General features: G+C 37.5%; 1 protein-coding gene across 1 annotated transcript; it reads left to right on the top strand.

The window, feature by feature from the left end:
- The first annotated feature begins 1,323 nt into the window (after positions 1-1,323).
- LOC134573721 (nicotinamide N-methyltransferase-like) lies at positions 1,324-6,099 on the top strand. Its single transcript, XM_063433499.1, has 3 exons — positions 1,324-1,474; positions 2,147-2,354; positions 5,670-6,099. Exons 1-3 carry the CDS (start codon positions 1,324-1,326, stop codon positions 6,097-6,099), a joined length of 789 nt encoding a protein of 262 aa, XP_063289569.1.
- The last annotated feature ends 3,309 nt before the right edge of the window (positions 6,100-9,408 follow it).

Genomic DNA, 9,408 nt, shown 5'->3' with positions numbered 1-9,408 from the left:
GATGGAGAGGATGCCTCATAAACCACCCCACACATTTTTCCAACCATGACAATGGGGAGCTTTTACATCCCATACTTTGCAATGGGGCTTGCTTCTGGTGGTGGGGGAACTCAGGTCATGATCCATAGATCCTTACCTCTCAATCTGTACATACGTTAATAATAGATTTTATGACCTCACTATGCTTTTTCCAGTTTGATTGGTACCAATTTGCATCACCCCAACTTCTACATCAGTGCGGAGAGTTGGAATATATTTTAGATCAACACCATCAGACAAGACCCCATCCATTAATTAACCTGAAAGACTACCTACAATCAAACAAATTGCCCAAACATGTCAAACCAAATGCTATAAAATGGAGCCAGGCACTTAGCTTAACAATTACATTTCCCGAACATTACGTAGACAACCTTTTTTATGATAGAGCTTCTTAATATTTGCATAGTAAGTTTTATCATGAATTCCATTTCATTGCTGAGCACAATGTGACGGCCAAGGAGGCATAAATATTATTGATTGGAGCATTGTTGATTTGACATTGCTAGTGTTATACTGTGTGTGGTGTGAAGCACTTTACCACACATATTACGCTGCAAACTTTGCATTGTGTTTTCTTTTATAGATTGGTCCATGTATTATCTCTGATAGAAGGGTAACATTTTATATAGGGTTGAGTGTGCTTTCACATTATGTTTTACACTATTTGTTTTTGTTTGTTAATATTTCAGTGATTGATTCACTAGTACTATAGTGAACTAGTATACTATTTCGTTTGGCACAATATTAGTGTCATTATCCGCTATTGTATGTATCTCTATTTGTATCATGCCTAGGCAGCATTACAAATCCATCTTTGGATCACAATTAAATTAGTGGTTGACCAGCATCCTTTGATCTCCCCTTGGCCTTGGTCCATGGTCATCGTGACCCATCTGGAATTTGTCCGGTTTGCCCAAAGTCCAGTGCAGGCGTATCTAAGTCACATGCACATACATGTAAATTCATTAAAAATAGAGATAGCAAATCACATATTTATCAGAAGACATATATACACTAATACAAGTCCCACAGACTCTGACACATGACAGATCATACAAACATGCTGACACATTATGAGTTACACTTGTAAAAACATTGCACGTTACACACATGACTTATACATACACACATAAATTGACAAAAATGATGTAACATTTTGAAACACAAAGTTGATTTATAACAATTCAAACTGTTCAGTTTTTTAGCAGATAAAGGTTCTGCAGGGTGAGTTTATACAGAATATATATTTGTTTTTTTTAGATATCATTGTGAGGTTCAAATATGGCATTTGATACACGTAAACATTATCACGAAGAAGAACTTGACCCGTGTCTTCTCGTAAGAACATATGCTTCAGCTGAGGTACATTCTGATTTCAGAAGAAATTTTGTGGAATATCCAATGAAAACACTATTTGATTTTTTCTCCTCTGGTATGTATGATGTTATCATTGAGGATTATAATGAGACCAGTTATGGATCACATAAACAGTAGTTTGATATCAATGAAAGAAAATCTTACATTCAACAAGAATTAATTATGAAGGTTTATTCCACACTGATAGGCCATTCTCTGAGCTACAGAGATTACTTTCAGTCAGGATGTTTTGTGAAAAGAAAGTTGCAGAAACTATCAACAGATTGCTCTCAGCCAAGTATGGCTAAGGCAGATGACACACTTCCTTCTAGCCAATCATTCCTTTTAGCCAATCAGTCCTTCTAGCCAATCAGTCCTTCTAGCCAATCAGCACGGAGATTTGCTGAAACTATTGAGCTGACACTCTCATCTAATCACAACTGCCCTTTGCTACTCAAGCTAATGCTACTTAAATAATCCAAGCAGTACAGAGGGGACAGGCTTCGGGGGACTTTCGTTTAGAACTAAAACATTAAAATTTATTTAACAATCAATGGAAGAATGGCAGAAACTATAACCGATTCATAGAGAAAAAGCAGTTACAGTGCCTATAATGTCCTTGTAAGAAGGGAAGCTATGGTGGAATAGGAACAGAATGAGAAACAAAAACATTATTCAATGAACCAAGTTTGTTATATATGTAGAATATACTAAATAGTCTGCATTTGTTTATGTATACCTTCTGCAGATATTGTGAAAGGAGATACTCTGATGGATTTTTCCATTGGTCCATCCATGTGTTTTCTGATGTCGGCAGCCGATTACTTCAAAGAAATTATCACACTAGAATCGTCGGAAGCCTGTAAGATCGAAACAGAGAAATGGTTAAGAAATGACCCAGATGCCATAGACTGGTCAGATTCTGCAATGTTTGCCTGTGAACTCAAAGGAGAAAGGTGAGAGTGATACGTAATATTAAAGAACACAAATGAAATAGTTCACGTCTAATGAGCAAATAACAAGCATGTAAACCAAAAAAGTAAAATTCCTGGAAATATTACACTTTCAGCAAATGATAATTTAGTAGAAAAATATCAGCGAAATGGAATAGAATAAAGCCAAACATAGAGCTATTAAAGCTTACATAATAACAGGACAAAAATGTGTTAAACTTCAACCATGTATACATAAATGATTCAGCTGATCATAAATACAGGAAATGGGTTTGGAAACAGGTTTCATGTCCAAGATCAAGCCCAATGCAGAACAAATGCTTTAATTTTATATTTAAAATAAATCTATATATATTTTTTACTGATTGGGGTGTTTGCTACTTTAATCTTCTTTAAATATGTCTCAATAAAGAATCATTTTATTCTAAATTAGTAATTTCTAAGGATTTACAGAAATTTCAGCTGCCGAATTTTTTGGCCGAAAATGGCCCTATCCCTGTTTCCCGTTTTTTTTTTTTTTAAATATATTTTTTATTTTTTTGTAGTGCATAGTTTAACAGACATGCTTGCATTAACAATTCAGATGATTATATATCACAATGAAAGATAGTAATGAAAAGTCAAGAATACTGCACTTGGGACAGGGGAGAAAGAACACTATGGGACAGGGGAGAAAGAACACTATTTGACTGGGAGGGGGGAAAGAACACTATGGGATGGGGGGGTGGAATAACACTATGGGACAGGGGAGGGGGAGAGAAAAGAACACTATGGGACAGGGGGGAGAACATTATGGGACAGAAGAGGGGGGGAAGAACACTGGGACAGGTGAGGGGAGAAAAGAACACTATGGGACGGGGGGGAGAACATTATGGGACAGAAGAGGGGGGGAAGAACACTGGGACAGGTGAGGGGAGAAAAGAACACTATGGGACAGGGGGGGAGAACATTATGGGACAGAAGAGGGGGGGAAGAACACTGGGACAGGTGAGGGGAGAAAAGAACACTATGAGACAGGGGAGTGGGGAAGAACACTATGGGACAGGGGATAGGAGAAAAGAACACTATGGGACGGGGGTGGAATAACACTATGGGACAGGGGAGGGGGAGAGAAAAGAACACTATGGGACAGGAGGGGGGGGACATTATGGGACAGAAGAGGGGGGGAAGAACACTGGGACAGGTGAGGGGAGAAAAGAACACTATGGGACGGGGATAGGAGAAAAGAACACTATGGGACAGGGGAGTGGGGAAGAACACTATGGGACAGGGGAGTGGGGAAGAACACTATGGGACAGAGTGGGGGGAAACATTATGGGACTGGGGAGGAGGGAGGAAAGAACACTAAAAAAGAGGGAGGGGAGAGGAACACTAGAAGGGGGAGAGAGGAACATTAAGCGGGGGGGCGAAGGGGGGAGAGAGGGAGGAGGACCACTAAAAGAGAAAGGAGAAAGGCAGGTTCTCATATAAGATTAATTCAATTCCTTAAAAAAGTCTAATATTAATATGATTATAGAAAAAAAAAACATTTTAATATAGACAATATAGACACTATAGAGGAAAGGGACCTCAGTTAGGAAAAAGGACAAATGAGTCATTTATTACATGTGAGTTTACAGAGGAAGAGGTTCTATTTCAACTGTCAAAAGTAAAGACAAATAAGTCAATGGGACCTGATGGAATACACGCAAAGTTATTAAAAGAGCTTAGTGGTGTACTGGCAAAACCATTAACAGATTTATTTAACCAATCATTGATAACAGGAGTAGTCCCAGAAGATTGGAAGTTGGCGAATGTTGTGCCCATTCACAAGAAAGGTAGTAGGGAGGAGTCGGGCAACTATAGGCCAGTAAGCCTTACTTCAGTAGTGGGGAAAGTGATGGAAACCATGTTAAAGGATAGGATTGTTCGACATCTAAAAACAAATGGATTTCAAGATCAAAGACAACATGGGTTTACTTCAGGGAGATCATGCCAAACTAATCTTATTGATTTTTTTGATTGGGTAACTAAAATTATAGATCAGGGTGGTGCAGTAGACATTGCTTACCTAGATTTCAGTAAGGCTTTTGACACTGTTGCACACAGAAGGCTTATCAATAAATTGCAATCTATAAGTTTGGATTTCAATATTGTTGAATGGGTAAGGCAGTGGCTAAGTGACAGGCAATGGAGTGTAGTCAATGGAGTATATTCGAAGCTTGGGATTGTCACCAGTGGGGTACCTCATGGATCTGTACTTGGACCCATTCTCTTTAATATTTTTATTAGTGAAATTGCAGAAGGTCTTGATGGTAAGGTATGTATTTTTGCTGATGATACTAAGATATGTAACAGGGTTGATGTCCCGCGAGGGATAAGCCAAATGGCAAATGATTTAGGTACACTAGAAAAATGGTCAGAGTTGTGGCAACTGATATTTAATGTGAATAAGTGCAAAATAATGCATCTTGGACGTAAAAACCCAAGGACTGAGTACTGTGCTCTTGTAATCTCACCCTTATAGTCAAGATGCAACAAAACAGAACATGCTGCTGGCTTGTCTAGGCTCAGGCAGGGGTAATCACAAATCCAATATTAATTGCATGCCAACATAGGTGCACAAGAAAAAATTGGGCTATTTTGCCCTAGCATTTAGAAATTCCATTTGAATCCCAGGTAATTAATACTGTAGTAAATAACCGTAAGCATTGAGGCAGTGCTTCTGACATCACTTGGTAGGATTCAATTAAACAGTTTTCCAAACAAATCAAACAACCCACCAAAACAATACACATTAAATGAATCACAAATGAGATTTGGAGATTCATTTTTGGAAGAATTGCTACTTGTCTGTGATCGTGAATCAACCAAATTGTAAAAGTACGAGCCGCCATATGACATAATCACAAAGTAACCGCAATGGCAAATTGACAAGAGCATGTAAGGCTAGTCTGTACAATATTGCCGCCATATGCGATAATACATATACATATCTGGCCACAATCATGGGAGAAACTAGACATCCATATGTAAAAGTGAGAGGGAACTAAAAACATCCAAAGTAGAATATAACCCTTTCACCACAAACGTAAAGTAATATTTATTTTCAATATTTATAAATATTATTCAAAGCACTTTAAGCTTATCGGGAGTCGATAAACTACCGATAAATGTTGTCAGATGGAAGCAATCAGTCTAGGAAAAAAGTTATCAAAACTGTCAAACATCAAGTCAAATGTACCAAAATTCACAAGAACAATACTGCAATATATTGTTGTTTATTGCCGTCTCAGGTGTCATTTTACAATTATTTCACATTATCTTATTGTCTTTCAGAGATCAATGGAAAGAACAACAAGAAAAAGTAAGAGGGGCCGTGAAACGTGTGATAAAATGGGATGTTACCCAAGACGATCCAGTATCTCATACTGTACTACCAGAAGTAGATTGTCTCTCTTGTGTTTGGTATTTACACGTTCTGAGCAAACACCATGATATGTTGACTAGCTACCTGAAAAAATTATCTTCCTTTTTGAAAGTGGGAGGACACATGATATTGTTCTTTGCCCTGAATATGTCATATTACTGGGTTGGAGAACATACGTTTTTTTCACTGAATTGTAGCGAAGAAGTCATATTAAAGGCTCTCAGAGATGCTGGGTGTTCACTAGTGATGTATGAGAAGAATGAAAGCAAGTTGGACACTCACATGGTGGATCTTGAACATTTAGGTCATTTTGTAGCCCGTAAAGAAAGAGAGCTTTAAAGGGACACTCCAAACACCTAAAGAACGCTAGCTTTCTCAAGTGCTTTATGTGTGAAGAGTGTTAGTCTTCTTTTTTTTTTAATTCTTTTTTTTTGGGATGCAGGTAGGTACAACAGTGCCTGTATCGCCCCAACGGCATCAGCAGGCTTGATTTTCATAGACATAACAGTTGTGGCATGTTGAGTATGCATACATTTTTAAATGAATAAGATAACGATGCAGTAAACAAGCTATAAGCAAAATGGTTCAAGTTAAATTAGCATAATTGGTTTGAGGCGTCACGGTGAAGTCACCAGGCTTGTATACTAATAAGAAAACATTAATATAAGATTCGCTTGCCTCGCTTTTCACACCATTTATACATAATAAAGTGAATAAGCTATTTGCGGCACGTCGCCCGCTGGGTTAGTATTACTAACATGTATAGTCACAATGGTATCACCAGGCTTGTGTCTTTAAACATCAATGCCTGTTCTGAGTAGTGTTTGTTTGTCTATTGACATCTCAGCTTATGCACATTCAAGTGAGTAATACAGGCTGGTTCTAGGTACTCTACATTAGCTTGCTGGTCGGCTGCAAGTTTTTGCAATGAAGAGGTATGTAGCATAGGTGGGCAACGAGCCTAAATTAAAACAAAACATATACGCTTTTATATTTTTGTGCCTTTCTATCGCTGGTTCAGCATTCTGGAGTCCTGGTCCCTGGGGACAATCTAAATTGCAACGCATTGTTAGGAAAGCTAAGTTTTGCATGCAAGAGTGGCACATGAAGGCTAGAAAACACCTCCGTATAGAAGCCTGACTACCAGCGAGTTACTGTCGGAGTCTTCTTTTTTATTTTATAAAAAAAACATGTATAAAACTTTACTTTATCCTCTTCCCTTCCTACAATGTTTCAACTGTAAAGTTAAGGATAAAAACTTAAATAATAATAATAAAAAAAAACATCCAACGCCCTCTTTACAGTCATGCAAGTCTTGATATATTTTGGAAATTAAAAAAAAATCTCTGATTAGGATTTTGTCTGCATTAGCCACACATTTATGTTTACTGTAAGTTTTGTGCTGAATGTTTGCAATCTGATAACCGTTTTTGTCCAATATTGTTAAAATGTTTTTCTTAAAAATATTGATAAGGCAAAGTAGGTCAAAATGTTTCATTTAAAGTTTGTGTGACGCCTACATTATGTTACAAAATTTGTATTTGAGCTTCAACGATAATATAATTAAAATGCTTTGATGCATTGTTAGATAACTATATACTTTCAAATCATTTATTCCGCTATAAATATGTCTGCACAGGGTGGGAAAAAAAATAATCTAGAATTTGGATTTGGAAGAGAATGACTAGGAAGAGAAAGCGAGTATGGGCTATTCACGAAAGGGAGTATTTAAGGTGATTTCAAACTGAAATTCAAATTTAAAGGACCACTATAGGCACCCAGACCACTTCAACTCAATGAAGTGGTCTGGGTGCCAGGTCCATCTAGGTTTAACCCTGCTTGCTGTAAACATAGCAGTTTCAGAGAAACTGCTATGTTTACAAATGGGTTAATCCAGCCTCTAGTGGCTGTCTTCAGTGAGAAGACGCCAATGTCCATAGGAAAGCATTGACAATGCTTTCCTATGAGACTGGCTGAATGCGTGCGCGGCTCTTGCCGTGTGCGCATTCAGCCAATGACGGCAGAAGAGGTAGGAGAGTCCCCAGCGCCAAGGGAGCCTGGCGCTGGAAAAAGGTAAGAATTTTATCCCCTTCCTCACCCTTTTGACAGGAGTTGTCAAAAAGTGTGTGCATCTGTGTGTCTGTTTATCTGTGTATGTGCGTGTGTAGCATGCTGAACTACTGGAACAATATAGAACAAACAATCGGACACTCCAGCATTTGAAACAAAATAAAATGTATGTAATTAGGTACATAAATGGGAAAAAAAATATACCTTTGGTAGTTTGATAGTTTGAAATGATGTCTTTAGATCTTCTCGGTCACTATTTACGGGAAAACCCAATTAACAAGTATTAACAATTTCACATTAAAACAGAATAAATCGGAAAACAAATACGTAAATTAGCAAAGCTATTAAAATCTGGGCATATTGATTTAACTAATTTAAACTTACTTTAAAAAAAAGTACGAGAAAATATTTTGCTATGGCATGAAAGGAAATGGAAATGCACTAAAACTAAGTACTACATGAAATACATAAACAGAAACACTAAAAAGAATAACACTGAGCATGTTATCTCAAGTATACAAAGATATATCTTAAGATAAATGCAGTGACGTGGGACAGAACGATCCACGTGTTTGATAAACTGAATGTCCTCTATGAACAAGTAAATGTACTGAATACAAAAAATGGTAAAATTATATATTAGAAATAAATACGAACAAGGCATACTGCATAAACAATACAATTACAGAACACATGGAGATTGAACGGTAGAAACATAGACACAGGTGAAACAAAATCCATTTTACATGAGCAAATCACTAAAAGCTGCAAAATGAAGATTAAAAATATATTAAAATATAGACCTTAATTGCACTACAGAGTTGTCTTTAATGTTAGCACTCGACTTGTTTCTGATTCAAGGCTCGTAAACCCCCCCTTTTGAATTTGTTTAAATTTAGTGTTTTATATCCCCTCTTTGGAATGTCTTACCCCTTTAGTGTGCCTTACACTCCCTTGTGTCTCTTACGACCTCCCCTTGGGTATCTCATCCTTTTCCTAGCCCCTTTGTGTGTGTCTTACTTCCCACCAGCCATTTTGGGTGTCTCTTTATGAACCCAAGCCCCATTCTGTGTCTCTTCCTCCCCCCACCAGATCCTTTATTTCTATCTTTCTTTACCTATGCCTATTTGTGTAGATCTTTCTCCCCTCAGTCTGTTTTGTTTGTTTCTTTCCCCCCAAGTCATATAAACATAGATATACAGACAAAAATACATACATGCACAAAGACACAAACATACAGAAACACAGGCATAGTCATTCTCATAAGAGAAATTTGCCTTTTAGCTGATACCAGCAAGGTGATTTGTATGTGTTATAGCCCTATTCAGGGTTAAGTATGTAGGGGTTTATAAAACACACCTTCATGTCTCATTAGAGATGTTTACACTTTGTCTGATACCAGCAAAGTTTATTGTATGTGTAGAAGCCCTATAAAGGGTTAAATGTTAAAGGGTTTATGAAATACCCCTTCCTGTCTTACTGGAGATTCTTGGCTGATATCAGCATATCTAATGGCTAGTGTAGGAACTCACCTACTGAGGCTTGCCTTGACGTGGCAGGTGAGCTTATATATTCAAA

This window comes from Pelobates fuscus, chromosome 9 (assembly GCF_036172605.1).
Source record: "Pelobates fuscus isolate aPelFus1 chromosome 9, aPelFus1.pri, whole genome shotgun sequence".
NCBI lineage: Eukaryota > Metazoa > Chordata > Amphibia > Anura > Pelobatidae > Pelobates > Pelobates fuscus.
Note: the sequence above shows the minus strand (reverse complement) of the source record. Positions and strands in the feature narration are given on the sequence as shown.

What these genes read in the sequence shown, in the direction of transcription:
- LOC134573721 (XM_063433499.1), top strand. Translation starts at nt 1,324, where the DNA reads ATGGCATTTGATACACGTAAACATTATCACGAAGAAGAACTTGACCCG. An exon ending in ATTTGATTTTTTCTCCTCTG is followed by an intron (nt 1,475 to 2,146) that starts GTATGTATGATG and finishes TACCTTCTGCAG; the next exon opens with ATATTGTGAAAGGAGATACT. An exon ending in TGTGAACTCAAAGGAGAAAG is followed by an intron (nt 2,355 to 5,669) that starts GTGAGAGTGATA and finishes ATTGTCTTTCAG; the next exon opens with AGATCAATGGAAAGAACAAC.